We start from the raw sequence: 15,367 nt of genomic DNA on the forward strand, positions 1-15,367 counted from the left end.
CTCGATGTTTATTGTTTGTCTGTTTGAATAAATACGTTGGGTTTTAACTGAAGAACAATCTGTTTGCTTTGATGCTTGTGCCAGAAGCACAATCAACTTTGGGGGAATGGGTGTGTGGGCTTGGATTAACAAAGCATGGTAGAAATTTGTCTTCAGTTTGCAAGTGACAAATTGTCATTGCTGGGTATTAAACTTAAGTAAAGGCAGTAGCATAAGTGTGAGAAAGACCCTGGCTAAATTAGCTAAAGAGATGGCACAGCAGTTACTGCTGTATACTCCAGTGACCCTGGTTCGATCCTGATCTCCGGCACTGTCTGTGTGAAGTTTGTACGTCCTCCCTGTGTCCGTGTGGGTTTCCCTTGGGGTGCTCTGGTTTCCTCCACTGTAAGCTGCCTCTGGTGTAGGTGAGAGTCGGGAGAATCAGCACAAGTTAATGAGCATATGAAAGGGATAGGTTGCCAGAGAATGGGGTCGATGGGGATGTTCTGAGTTGGTACAGACTTGATGGGCTGAAGGGCCTCTTTCTATGTCATAGGAAAATATAAGCCAAGAATAAGAAATACATTGAAATTTATATTTCATTGAGAAATCGAGACTCCATGGGAAAAGTGAGCCATATGGGGCTAATTGAAGGGTGGTGTTAGATTTAAGGCAAAGACTTGTAAAAATTACAAACATTTGTAAACTCAAGGATCGGGAGAACAGACTAAACCAGCAAAACTGTCAGATTAACGGAGAGAATTGTTGAGTATAAAGTAACGTGAATTACGGCGGGGGGAATGATTTCGGCAACTACTATAAGTAAAAGGAAAGAGAGCAGCAAAGGTAATTATTGGCTCCTGAGATGCTGAGTTGGGGGAATCAGTCACAAGAAAGAGGGAATGACAGGTGTTAAACAAATGGTTTTATTTGTCTTCAGAATAGAAAATGCTAAAAGCATACCAAAAATAGCAGGTACTGACATGGAGCAAAAGACAATAAAACAATGCCACTGGAGGGAACGAGTCGGTCTCTGTACCATAGGAAGGATGTGATTGAGCTTGAGAGGGTACAGAAAAGATTCATAACGATGTTGCCGGGACTGGAGGGCTTGAGTTATAAGGAGAGACTGGATAGACTGGGGCTGTTTTCCCTGGAACGAAGGAGGTTCGAGGGGTGACCTTATAGAGGATAATAAAATCATGAGGGGCATAGATAAGGTGGATGGTCACAGTCTTTCTCCCAGGGGAGGGGGGTCTTAAACTAGAGGGCACAGATTTAAGGTGAAGAGAGGAAACATTTAAAGGGAACCTGAGGGGCAAGTTATTCCACACGGAGGATGGTGTGTATGTGGATCGAGCTGCCAGAAGAGGTGGTAGCTGTGGGTTCAATTACAATGTTTAAAAGACATTTGGACAAGTACACAGATAGGAAAGGTTTATGGGCCAAGTGCAGGCAAATGGCACTAGCTCAGATGGTCAGCATGGACGAGTTGGGCCGAAGGGCCTGTTTCTGTGCTGTGTAACTATGACTCTAGGACTCTACGTCATGGGGGGAGAGAATGGCGCTGGGGGGATTGCTCAACAAAGGTGGACTCAGTGATTTGAATGGCATCCTTCTTCCAGTCATTTCCAGAAGGGATGTTGAACTGGGATCAGGCTGATTCATTCTCCTCCGCTGTTTACACCGGGACTACGGAACTTGTTCATTCTCCGGGTGTACAACTTGAACAGCCTGTCACATGAGGAAAGCAAAGGGGGCAAGGCCAAAGATCCCCTCGGGCCTGCCATTCCGTAAGGTCACCGCAGGCTCTTTACGTTCCTGCTGGGTTCCCAAAAACCCTCGCCGCCCTATCCTGAGCCCAGGCCTCCTGCTTGTGGAGTGCCCACCAGGAGAAACATCCAGATAACAGCTCCCTGTCAAACTTCCTCAGAAATTTGTTTCAACAAGATCACTTGTCATGCTTGGTCATAGTTACAGAGAGATACAGCACAGAAAAAGGCCCTTTGACCCATCGAGCCCATGCTGACCATCAACTGCCCATTTACATCAATCCTGCATTAATCCTTTCCTCCCCACATTCTCAATAACTCCCCCCACATTCTACCACTCAACTACACACTAGGGATGAATTACAGCAGCCAATTAACCTACCAACCATATCATTGGGATGTGGGAGGAAACCAGAGCACCTGGAAGTGGGGGGGAACCCACACGGATACAGGGAGAACGTGCAAACTCCACACAGACAGCGCTCGAGGTCAGGATTGAACCCGGGTCTCTGGCGCTGTGAGGCAGCGACTCTACCAGCTGCGCCACATCTAAAGTGTACAAACCCAATTTGCCCAAACCTTCTTCCTGGGAGTGTCCAAGTCTTTCAGCAACTGTACCCAGGATAAATTTGGCACCTTCACATCTCATGGGGGTGGGTGTGTGGGGGAAGGTTACTGTTCTGCATGTTGTAGTCAACATTTTGAAAGTGCAATACAATTAAATATTTAGGGGAATGGTTACACGAGTTGATTAGGCAATGATTTGCTTATTCCTTGAGTATGAAAATTAGTCACCAATGAATGGGTTCCATTTATTGCAACAGGAATATTTGTCATCAGGAACTCTCACTGAAGCTTGGAGCAGCTGCTGTAATAATTTGAAGAGGTAGCAGCACTTTGTTCTGCACCATTCCGAGTGCTGATGACTCGCCTCCTGTTTACTAAGACGAAGGGCAGTAATGAGATGGCAGAGTTTAGCTGAAGCATTGCAGAGAGAGTCACAGCTTTGAAATGTATTAGCAGGCATTGAGAGGCACCAGGACCCAGGTGGGTCCATCCAACATAAGAGGCCTCCTGAAATCTGGGTGGACTATTCAGTTCATTTGGCACACCTGTGGCTCCACTTGTAGCTCTCAGATGCTTATTCTTGTGTTACAAATCTTAACAAGACCTGGCTTTGAAGCTGCATTGAGATGCAGAGGAAGGTTTTAACCTTTTATGTGCATAGTCAGAATGTTCCCACCTCAGTGGTTAACGCATTCAGAGTTCAGTTATACTGCTTCACGTGTAGTAATGGGATTAAATGTATAGGACGTTTATCTTACAGGAGGCATATCCTATGTTATAGATGCACCATAAGAAAGAATCCTGTCCGGATGCATCACAGCCTGGTACGGCAACTGCTCTGCCCAAGACCACAGAGAGTTGTGAACACAGCCCAGTCCAACATGCAAACCAGCCTCCCCTCCATTTACTCCGTCTACACTTTCCTCTGCCCCAGGAAAGCAGACAATGTAATCAAGGACCCCTCCCACCCCAGACGTTCTCTCTTCTCCCCTCTCCTATTGGACAGAAGATACAAAATCCCGAGAGCATGAATCACCAGACCCAATAACAGCTGCTATTCCGCTGTGATCAGACTCTTGAATGGCCCTCTCATACACTATAAGATGAACACTTGATCTCCCGACCTACCTCGTTGTGGCCCTTGTACTTTATTTGTCCGCCTGCACTGCACTTTCTCCATAACTGCAGCACTATGGTCTGCATTCTGTTTTCTTTTTACTGCCTGATGTAATTATGTATGACATGATCTGTCTGGATGGCACGCAAACAAAAGTCTTTCACTGTATCTCGGTGGGTGTGACAATAATAAACCTATAATCCGATAACCATAGGGTCACACTTTCGCTTTAGTTGCTAGTCACCGATGACTTATAACTCTATAACCAGTGACTGAGAGTTATAACCTGCAAGATGTAACAGAAAGTCATAGCCCTGAATGGTGTTCTGAATCACAACTGTGCAAGCAGTGGTCTATGATCTGGAACATGTGGCTTGATCGGGCGATCGATGTGTGTGTGATGCAAATGTTCAGAAGGGAAACGGATGAAGGGAAATCAGAGGACGGTGGCGAAAGGGCAGGGATTGAGACCGCTGGGACCACCCTCTCACAGAGCTGGCACTTTCCAAAATGAGCTCCTTGCACTTTGACTGTCTTTGAGCAACGCTGTTCTGGGCAGATAGCTCCCAGTCAAGTCCTTTGAAGTTTCATCTCTTCCCTGGCGATTTTGCGTGCAGCTCTGTATTCCCACATATCCACTTCCAGATTCCTTTTAATGCTTTTCTAAAACTCCCTGAACCCTTTCTTATCTCAGGCAGGATGTTGCTTGAGGTTGTACTTGGCTGCTGACTCTTCAGTGTACACGAGAGGTACCCTGTGTATCTTCAGCTGACATTGGCAAAGTGTATGAAGTATCGGGGGAAGGGTGTAAACGTGTGTACCCCAGTCAATATGGAGCTGGTCCTACAGCCCTCCACCACAGGAACATCAGCTGCACCTGTACTCCCAGTGTTATCACTCAGGTTGTAGGGGACACAAGGAACATGAAAGGTGTGCAGTTACTTGGGATTTCTCCACTGTCACTTGTCCATCAAGGAATTGTGCCAGACATTGTCTTCTGTGTGCAAAATGTTCAGTATACTATTGTTCTGAAAGACCTAGCATAGCGGTTAGCGTAATGCTATTACAGCGCCAGCGACCCAGGTTCAATTCTGGCCTCTGTCTGTAAGGAATTTGTACATTCTCTCCGTGTCTGCGTGAGTTTCCTCCGGGTGCTCCCATTTCCTCCACATTCCAAAGACATACAGGTTAGGAGCTGTGGGCATGCTATGTTGGCGCCAGAAGAACGGTGACACCTGCCGGCTGCCCCCAGCACATTCTTAGCAACGCAAAAAGACGTATTTCACTGTGTATTTCAATATACATGTAATAAATATCTTAAATAAATATCTATATTGACGCAGCAGATGATTCATTCAAGATCTCCAGATGGAATAGAAGATGGCTTGGGTGACTGCCACAGCGCAGAAGCGAGGCATGGACCACAGCCTCACCACGTACAGCAGCACCGAGAGCACCTCGCTCCTGATGATTGGGCTCTTTCCCACAAATGAGAAGGGGCTCTGCTCCCACATTCCCACTTCCTTCCTCCCCCTGGCCATGCACTCAATCCCCTTCCTGGTGTGTGCCCCAGCTCTTCCCAACCGGATTCCCAGCAACTTCAGTGAACAAAGGAATGGTCGGACCAGTTACCTCAGAACATGACCTCACTTTCACTGGGACTGACTATGGGTGCCAAGGCCCAGTTGGAATTGTCCATGATTTGACCACTAACCTGCAGACCGACTGAGCAGAAGATGGTGACATGGTCTATGTACAGGAGGGTTTAACTCCAACCCTCTTGCGCCACATCCTTCCTGATAGAATCAGCAAATACAACACGCAAACAAAAGAGAGGAGAGGGACTCCAGATTTGATGCGGGAGCTCTCTGTCTCCTGTCCGGTAACCTGAACTCCACCACTGATGTCTGTGTGGAGCAGTCATCAAGCTCTAGAGACACAAGAGACCGCAGATGCTGGAATATGGAGCAACAAACAATCTGTTGGAGGAACTCAGCGGGTCGAGCAGCGTCTATTGGGGGCAAGGAATTATCGACGTTTTGGGTCAAAACCCTGCATATTCTTTGATTGCTCTACTTTTTTTAATTTTAGGAATACACTTTATTCATTCTATGTACAGAAAATATAATCAGTACACATCTTTGTACCATTCATTATGCCATTAATTCAGTATATTTTCTTGCAATGCATCAGGTCTGCTCGTGTTTTCTCCTGAAACAATGCACGTTAAGTGTTACCCAGAGCCCAGCCCTTCAGTGTCCAGTGGCGGCAGGACCTTAGACTGTGGTCCTTCTCCACAGAGCTTTAGCATTGGCTGCACTGAGCTTCAGTGCGTCCCTCAGCACATACTCCTGCAGCCTGGAATGTGCCAGTCAGCAGCATTCCCTTACGGACACTGGAAGACCAGCAAGCTTCGCGCAGGCCTTTCACCAAACTGATGACCTTCCAGCAGCAGTCCACACTTGACTCAGTGTGCGCCACCGGGAACAGCTCTGCTTGCTTTACCGGTTAGCGGAGTAAGATTCCTTGTCCTCAGACTTTTGACGGTGAGGACAGTACCACCGCTCACCCACTTGATGATGGCGTTCACACAATCCCGGCGAGAGAAGAGCTTACAACAGAGGAGAGATCCTGGTATCTGTGGCGTGAAAGGGATCCAGGGCTGAGACTTGGTGCAGGGAACATCGTTCTGATTTGCATCGTGATTGTCTGGCAGCTGCTGACAAGTCCCGCCTCTGACAGAGGTTTCCCCACCCCTGAATGATTGTTGCCTTTCTAAATAAATAGTGCCATCCCCGTCCAAAACAAGCCAGCAACCCGAATCCCAGGAGGGGAAACAGACGATTATCAAAGATCTTCAGCCTCTTCAATACACAAAAGGTAACAGCTGTTGGTTGCATTTCCCAGGGCTGCTTCCTTCAGGGTGCTGCTTACAGAGGCACTGGCGGCCCTTCAGATGTCCATCCATGCCCCTGTTTCTTGGATTGTGGTCAGGTTGATCAACCATGGAGCCTCGCGTGGTGACCGAGTGGCGCAGCTGGTAGAGCCACTGCCCCACAGCACCGGAGACCCAGATTCGATCCTGACCTCCGGTCCTGTCTGTGTGGAGTTTGCACGTTCCATCCCAACGACGTGTGGGTTGGTAGTTTAATTGTAAATTGCTGCTCGTGTCTAGGTGAGTGGTCGAACCTGGGGGGACTTTTATGGGAAAGTGAGGTGCGTAGCTTACAAGGAAAGTTAGTGGGGAGCCGGCACAAGTGGGCTGAATGGTCTCCTTCCGTGCCGTCTGGAAATACGAGATATCATTGATCCCAGTCACTTTATTAATGACCTGGTGAGCCCACGTTAATATATAACAATGTTCTGACATTCACTCTGCAGTTCAGGGCTCAGGGGCTCAGTTACAATCCCTGGAACGTTACAAAATGTTATTTCATCTTTGTTTTGCGTAGGGAAGAAAGAATGAAAAATCATCAGAACAATTTTGGTTAGTTATTCCTTCAGGAAAACCATTGTGTGACACTGTTGTCGAATGAATGGGGATGGGTTAGGTGATGTGTTGACCTGCGCACATCAGACAGGAAGTAATTTTAAACATCAAGAGATACGAAAGGTGCTATGTAAATGCACATTCTCTCTTCCTCTTTCAAAGCAGTAAAACGTTTTTAAAACACTGAGTATGATAGCAGGCTGTGGTGATTATATCATGTTGGCAGTGTGTTCCTTCGTGCTTTCCCACTAGCAGTGAAAGGATATGGAATAGTTGGCAAGGATGCAGCGATGAACAATGGGAATGATCCCATTTCAGGGCTCTGATCTGCAATGGAAGAACAGTTTTAAAAACAGTCTAAAGAAAGGAAATGGCCACGTCATCGATCACACTCTACATGGTATAGATCAGTAAGTCACTGAATGCAAGCCAGGCCGAATGGTGATTTAAATTGTGACGTGTGTATTTAAAAACAGGCATTTGAATCAACGTTGGGTGCTAGGACAGGAGAGCCAGTAGATAGCAGGCGGGATTTTGATTTGGGAGTTGGGCTTTTACAGAAAGGGGCATAGGGAATCAGAGTGTTGGAGTGAGGGGGCTTCAATGGGGTGGTGGAGGGTCTTTTAATGAGGAAGTCAGGGGCTTTGATGTGGCAAATGGCCCTTTCTCATCCATCAGCATTCTTGCAAAATCCTCCATTCCACCTGGACGTGGTACAGTGAGCCAGGACAACGGGCTTCAACTCTCAGATCACTTCTCATATTTCGAATACCCTTACAACATAGAAGGAGGCCATTTGGCCTATTGAGTCTATACCGGCTCTCCTAAATCCCTAGCAGTCCCATCTGTCCCATTCTCCCACATTTCCCTGTCGCCTATTCTCCCTCACATAGCCACCAGCTCAACTCACCCTTGTTCTCCTTTCAGCCACCTACAGGGGGGTAATTTGCACCGACTGATTAACTCATCAACCAGCTTGTCTCTTGGATGTGGGAAACCAGGAGAAGCTCACGCAGTCCCAGGGGAGAACATGCAAACTCCACACGGACAACAGCAGAGGTCAGGATTGAACCTGCCTCGCCGGAGCTGAGAGTCAGCAGCTCTACTAGCTGTGCCACTGTGTATAATCTTCAGCTGTTCTTCAACACGCAATGTCCCATGAATTATGGACTAGGGAGAGATAGCCTCTTAAAATGGAGAGACCCTCCACAGTATCGAGCTGGACTGGGGTCAAGAGAAGGGTGGGAGAATGAGTTTTCAATCTACATACAATGGCTGTAAAGTTATTTAGATCACCTTGACACGTGAACAACGCTCTCTGTTCGAATGCAATAAAACAATGTGGGGCCAGGTTGGGAAATCCTGGGAAAAGAGCTGCAGGAATTGGGAGAGTCAGGACTCAGGGGGCCGGGATTGGAATACAGAAAAAACTCCGATAGTCTGCTATCGGACTATTCAGAAATCCTGGTGGCTCTCCAAGTAAAGTTTACCCCTCTCCCTTCCAACTCACCAGTAACCCCTTCAGAAAAAAGTGAATTAAAAGTGTTGAGGTATTAATAGAAATGACATCCAACAGTCCAGAAAATCTGCTAATCTAGCACGGTAAAGTTCCGAGTCTGCCAGACTATCGGAGTTTTACTGCACAGGGACGAAGATGATTGGGACTGGGAGAGCTGTCATCAGCCATTCCAGTCTCACTTGTGAGCAAAATCTGATGACGTCCTGAAAGTTTCGGGCAAATGTAGTTTGGATGATGTGTCCTGCTGTTCGACGGGCAGAGATTTATGTGCTTGATATCACAACACAGGTTCCCACAATGTCAGACCAATGCCTAATGTTGGAAACTTTCCGGCTCACTGGGTGACAATTTCCCAGGGCGACAATGGCTAACAGGAGGGGATATAATTTTAAGGTGATTGGGGGAAGGTATAAGGGGGATGTCAGGGGTAAGTTTTTTACACAGAGAGTGGTGGGTGCGTGGAACGCACTGCCTGCAGAGGTTGTGGGGGCAGATACATTAGGGACATTCAAGAGACTCTTAGGTAGACACATGAATGATAGAAAAATAGGGGGCTATGTGGGAGGGAAGGGTTAGATAGATCTTAGAGCAGGATAAAATGTCAGCACAGCATTGTGGGCCGTAGGGCCTGTACTGTGCTGTAGTTCTATGTTCTATGTTAAACCACAGTGTGTGCTTGTATTTACAGGTGAAACCGCCATGAATCTCTACCCATTGTGGATGATTGGAATCTTGGTGGGAATGCTTGGAGTTTCCACGGGTGAGAGCTACGGTGTGGGTTGTAGAGAGAAGGCAGGGGAGGTTAAAGGGAAAGGTCTTTTTCTGTGGACCCAGGACGCCTGACCACACCCACCTGGGCCATGTTTCACCAGGGTGCGTCCCAGTTGCCTGGTCAAACCTTCAGTGAGCCCAGGAGGAAAGCTGGCAACACACCAAACCCCGGCAGCAGTCAGCCTGCTGAACTCTATTCTCCATTGAGATCACTTAGTAATATGCGTTACCAAGTGGGTAATGGACAGGGATTCTGTCACTGGGGCCAGTGGGAACTGCTGAGCAATGGGCCAGTGTAGAGGCGGTGACCCAGTGTAGGGCAGTGAGCCAGTGTAGGGGTAGTCAGTCAGCATAGGGCAGTGACCCAGTGTCTCTCTGCACTCCCTCCAAAACCTTAACACCATTGTGTGCAGTTCTGGTCGCCCCATGACAGGAAGGGTGAGGAGGCTTTGGAGAGGGTGCAGAAGGGGTTCACCAGGATGTTGCCTGGACTAGAGAGTATCAGCCAAAAGGAGAGGTTGGACAAACTTGGATTGTTTACTCTGAAGCGTCAGAGGCTGAGGGGAGACCTGATAGAGGTTTATAAAAGTATGAGACACATAAATAAGGTAGACAGAGTCTTTCTTGCAGGGTAGAAATGTCAAATACTGGAGGACACAGCTTTAAGGTGAGAGGGGGATAGCTTAAAGGAGATGTGCGGGGTAAGTTTTTTACACAATGAGTGGTAGGTGCCTGGAACAGGCTGCCAGGGGCAGTGGTGGAAGCAGACACGATAAAGGCATTTAAGAGGCTTTTAGATAGACACATGAACATGCAGGCAGTGGAGGGAGAGGGATCACGTGCAGGCAGAAGGGGTTAGTTTAACTTGGCATCGTGTTCGGCACAGACATGGTGGGCCGAAGGGCCTGTTCCTGTGCTGTTGTATGTTCCAGGTGGATGTGGACAATGACTGAGGCTGTGGAAAGGAGTCTGGGTTGGGGTCGAAGAGCGGGAGTGCAGCAGAAAGCACAGGGGGGCAGCACTGAGAGAGGGTCTCACAGAACTCCCGCCAAAGGGAAGAGGAAAACTCCTTTGGCGTGAGCATGCCTTGAGGAGACCGCAGTGGAGTAGCAAAATGGAGACGTATCTGCAGTCTCTTGTGTCTCCATCTTAGCTTAGTTTGGCATCTCGGTCGGCACAGATATGGTGGGCCGAAGGGCCTGTTCCTGTGCTGTACTGTTCTATGTTCTGTGCTCATTCTCACAGTGTAACAGGCAGATCTAGGATCCAATACTTCAGCTGTGGCCGAACTGGTGTTTTACAAAGCTTCATCATGACTTCCTCCCTCTATACTCTGTGCCTTTGCAAGCCCAAGGTCCTGTGTGCCTTTTCAACCAGTTTCTCAACCTTCTCTGTACATGTATACCCCCAGATTTCTGTCCTTGCACCACTTGTAAAATTGTGCCCCTTCCTATACGTATAACATGAGGAAAAAAACAGACCAATTTTTTTAGGGCAAGGTTTGCAGTAAAGGTTTTGCACAGCTCAGAGCAGGAATGCCACTTGATAATTATTAAGGACTCGGTTGCATAAGACACCATTTAAAAATCTGAAAGCTGCCTTAACCCTGGGAGTGGAGACTGGAGCTGGCGAAGGTGGGAAGTGATGCATTGAATACTGGCGAGAGCTGGTCAGATTGCCTTGCCTCCGTCTGCGTGGTTTGAACACTCCACCTCCTCGCGGCTGATGTACACCTCGTTTGTTTTTACCCAGAACTCCAGCTGCCTTCAGTGCTGACGCGAGATTACAGCGAGGGTTTGCAAAATTCACCCGTGAGTATATGTTTATCAATTTAACTCTCCACGGAAGGATGTAATTAGAAGGCAAATATCAATCTGGAATCAAACAGAGCAGATTCCATTTTACCCAGAGCTTGGAGGCCAACTGTCCTGAATCTAATTTCAGGCAACCTGCCCCACTTCTGTCCCTTGTCTCTCTCCCCCTGATCTACCCAGTTCTTCTTACACTTGCTCCATCACCGTTTCCTTTCCCTCATTCTCTCTCTCCATCTACCCATCACCCACACACTCCTCCCACTGGTTCCCCTCCACCCCCCCCCCCCACGGTTCCCATCTGCCCACTTCCGTTATTTGGTTCCATGCTCTGTCTTCCTCTCCCATCAGATTCCTTCATCTGCAGCCCTTTGCCACCTCCACCTCTCACCTCCCAGCCCCCGTCGCTGGTTCTGCCTACGTTCACCTAACGCTTGCTAGCTCCTGCCCCCATCCCTTCCCCCCACATTTTTATACTGCCCGTCTCCCCTCTTCTCTTTCAGTCCGGATGAAGGGTCTCAACCCAAATCACCGACTTTCCCTTTCCCCCCACAGATGCTGCCTGACCCGATGAGTTCCTCCAGCAGTTTTATTTTTCAAATCCTGAATCCCCGATCAGCGAGGTGGAGGGTCGATGAGGAGTTAGACAGAGTCTGTGGATGAGTGAACTGCTATTACTTGGTTTAAAATGTGATATCTTTGAAAACAGCTTTACAGTAAAACATTGAAAATCCGCTATCCAATCATTCCGAAATCCCAATGGTTCGGCACCTGGCTCTCCAAGTATGAGGCAATGTTTGCCGTGCTCCCTTCCCACTCATCAGTGCCTGAGTCGCTGTGCTCCCTTCAAACTTACCTGGTTCACTGGGAAATTTAGTTAATACAATGTAACATCTTTAAAAAAGTGAATTAACATGCGTTGGGGTATTGAGATGCAATGAATAACATCCAATAGTCTGGAAAATTTGCGAGCCAGCAAAGTCCCAGGCATGCCGGATTATTGGAGTTTTCCTGTACTTAACATGACCCGGTCCTTCAGGAGGCATCCCGTTTAATCCTGTGCTCAAGCCCAACAGTAACGTCAGCCAAGACAGACTTTGTGAGTGGTTCAGGTGCACACATCGACAACAGCACCCGTCCACTGGTGTTGTCAATGACTGGAAGACCAAGGCAATTCCATCGTGACTTCCGTTGTCTCACTGAGACCAGATAACTCCATGCGTGGGTCGACTGTGACACCAGCTGGTGATTCAGTGTCCTGGGTGGTAGATTCAGCCTCAATCAGGTGCATGAATGTTAAAACTATTAATAATTCCAGCTGCTACAGTGAAATGAGTAGAGGATTGATCAGTTTAATGGAGAGCCTTCAGCGTTAGTTTGTGTTTTTATCAGAACAGTACAGCACAGAACAGGCCCTTCGGCCCACAATGTTGTGCTGACATAGCTAATCCCTCCTACCTACAGAATGCCCATATCCCTCTATTTTCCTCTCATTCATGTGCCCATCCAAGCCCCTCTTAAAAGCCCCCAATGAATTTGCCTCCACCACCCTATCAGGCAATGCATTCCAGGCATCCACCACTCTGAGTAAAAAACATACCGCTCACATCTGTTCTGAACCTACCCCTGCTCACCTTAAATGCATGCCCTCTGGTACTGGATCGCTCAATAATAGGAAAAGAGGGCAGGCACGGTAGTGTAGCGGTTAGCGTAATGCTTTACAGTGCCAGTGACCCAGGTTCAATTCCGGCCACTGTCTGTAAGGAGTTTGTACGCTCTCCACGTGCCTGCGTGGGTTTCCTCCGGGTGCTCTGGTTTCCTCCCACATTCCAAAGACGTACGGGTTAGGAAGTTGTGGGCGTGCTATGTTGGCGCCGGAAGTGTGGCGACACTTGCGGGCTGCCCCCAGAACGCTCTATGCAAAAGCGGCATTTCACTGTGTGTTTCAATGTACACGTGACTAATAAAGAAATCTTATCTAATATCCTTTGTCCACCCTATCTATGCCCCTCATAATTTTATACACTTCCAACGGATCACCCCTCAGCCTCCGCCATTCCAGAGAAAAGAACCCAAGTTTGTCCAGCCTCCCCTGATAGCACATGCCCTCCAATCCAGGCAGCATCCTAGTAAACCTCCTCTGCACCCTCTCTAAAGCCTCGACATCCTTCCTGTAGTGAGGTGACCAGAATTGCACACAATACTCCATTGGGAATTATTTAGGGGGGGGTCTTAGAGTCATCCTGTTAAACAGGCACCTTGGACCATGAAGTCCACAATAACCATCGACATTCATTTACACCAACCCTACATTTTCTTTCTGCATTCTCTTCTCCTGCCCCAGGTTCCAACACTCACTCACACAGTAGGGACAATTTACAGTGGCTAGTTAACCGACCAACCCGCATGTCTTAGGGATGTGGGAGGAAACCGGAGCACCTGAAGGAAACCCACTCAGTCACAGCGACAACGTGCAAACTCCACACAGACAGTGCCCGAGGTTAGGATCGAACCCGGTCGCTGGAGCTGTGAGGCAGCGGCTCAACCCACTGCGCCATTATTCAACTGATTTTTTTGTTGAAATATCAAAAGCTTCCAGGTGAGCTGCCACTTTGTGCCACTTGTCAGGAGGCAGAGAAGTCGCCCGCTCTCCAGGACTTGTCCCAGAGACAGGTGAGTGTGGAGAAGTGGGAGATAGTGAAGGGAGACTGGAGTGATGCCCCATCACAGGTGGGGCAGTCTGTGAGCTACCCCCAGCCGGATTCTGTCCCCTCAGTCCTTGCAATTTTCCTGGATGCCTCCAGGAAGGATCTTCAGGAACTCTGAGCATCAACACATGCAGGTGTCCATTTCCTGGATGGTTGCCACACTCTTGGTTAAGGAGTGGATATTCCAGAGTTACTCCCTGTCCTGCAATTCTTCACACCTCCCCTCATCATATCGCTGTGTGTGAATACACACTGGGTGACAGGTCCACACACAGTGACCCTCACTGGGGGCAGGTCCCATACACACTGACCTTCACTGAGGGATGGGTCCCACACACAGTGACCCTCACTGGGGGATGGGTCCCACACACACTGACCCTCACTGGGGGACCGGTTCCCACACACACACTGACCCTCACTAGGGGACGGGTCCCACACACACCGACCCTCATTGGGAGACTGGTCCCACACATACACTGATCCTCACTGGGGGACGGGTCCCACACACTGACCCTCTCTGGGGGACAAGTCACACATACACACACATTGACACTCACTGGGGGACGGGTCCCACACACACTGACCCTCACTGGGGGACAGGTCCCACACACACCGACCCTCAATGGGGGACGAGTCACACACACGCACTGACCCTCAGTGGGGTCGGGTCCCACACACACTGACCCTCACTGGGGGATGGGTCCCACACACACTGACCCTCACTGGGAGACGTGTCCCACACATACCGACCCTCAGTGGAGTCGGGTCCCACACACACTGACCCTCACTGGGGGACAGGTCCCACACACACCGACCCTCAGTGGGAGACGTGTCCCACACACACTGATCCTCACTGGTTTAGGTGTTCCAGTGGTGTTAGCATGGGTAGAGCTCAAGTTATCTTCCCTATATCTTCACCCTCAGGGAGAGCCTGACAGTCAGTTGTCTGAGTACCACCCAAACTGTGGCAAACGGTCCAATCTTTAGCTCTTAATCGACTTTCCTCTTGGTTCACCAATGCCTTGTCTCCAATCAGCCAATGAACCCAAGCTCCCAGCAGCTTGTTTCTCTTCAGTTTGAACCACACCTGAAGACCAGGGAGCTCAGTAAAATGCCCAACATCCGTCAAAGCCTGCCCACAGAGATCAACACTTCACTTGTGTGCATCCTCACTACAGGTGGGATTTCCTGTGTGCTGATTCGTCACCTGGCCCCTAACTCTGCATATTTCTGTTCCCAGGCCCTGTTGTCTGAAACATGGAAGCAAAATGGGAAACAAGTGCAGAAGAAGTCCAGCCGCCAAAGGTCACCGTACATCCTGAAACGCCAACTTATCTTCAACAACAAGTGGCCTTACATCCTGTGGCCTTTCCTGGGAATTCCGGTGCCTCTCCGCTGATCCCTGGCACCACCCTGCTCCCTGCCTCACAGTGTGAAACCACTCTCAAGCTAAATAGTCAATAAAATCACTTCATGGGTGTCAGAGAGTGGAGTGGTGTGCTGGAGTGGCTGTGGAGGTACCTGGTGCATTGATGAAGGATTGGGTCACGGTTAAAAGTCTGGTCCTGTGAGTGACTCCAAGTGACGTTCACGTCTCAAGGAAACTAAAAACCTGCAGATGCTGGAAATCTGA

General features: G+C 48.7%; 1 protein-coding gene across 1 annotated transcript; it reads left to right on the top strand.

Annotated features, from left to right (window-relative positions):
• Positions 1-4,815: 4,815 nt before the first annotated feature.
• Positions 4,816-15,195, top strand: LOC127585424 (uncharacterized). The gene is made up of 7 exons (XM_052042849.1): positions 4,816-5,053; positions 6,223-6,315; positions 9,133-9,204; positions 10,968-11,026; positions 11,582-11,677; positions 13,619-13,699; positions 14,975-15,195. The coding sequence occupies exons 1-7, from the start codon at positions 4,816-4,818 to the stop codon at positions 15,131-15,133; spliced, it is 798 nt and encodes a 265-aa protein (XP_051898809.1). The 3' UTR covers positions 15,134-15,195.
• Positions 15,196-15,367: the final 172 nt, after the last annotated feature.

The sequence above is a fragment of the Pristis pectinata genome, chromosome 33, assembly GCF_009764475.1.
Source record: "Pristis pectinata isolate sPriPec2 chromosome 33, sPriPec2.1.pri, whole genome shotgun sequence".
Taxonomy (NCBI): domain Eukaryota; kingdom Metazoa; phylum Chordata; class Chondrichthyes; order Rhinopristiformes; family Pristidae; genus Pristis; species Pristis pectinata.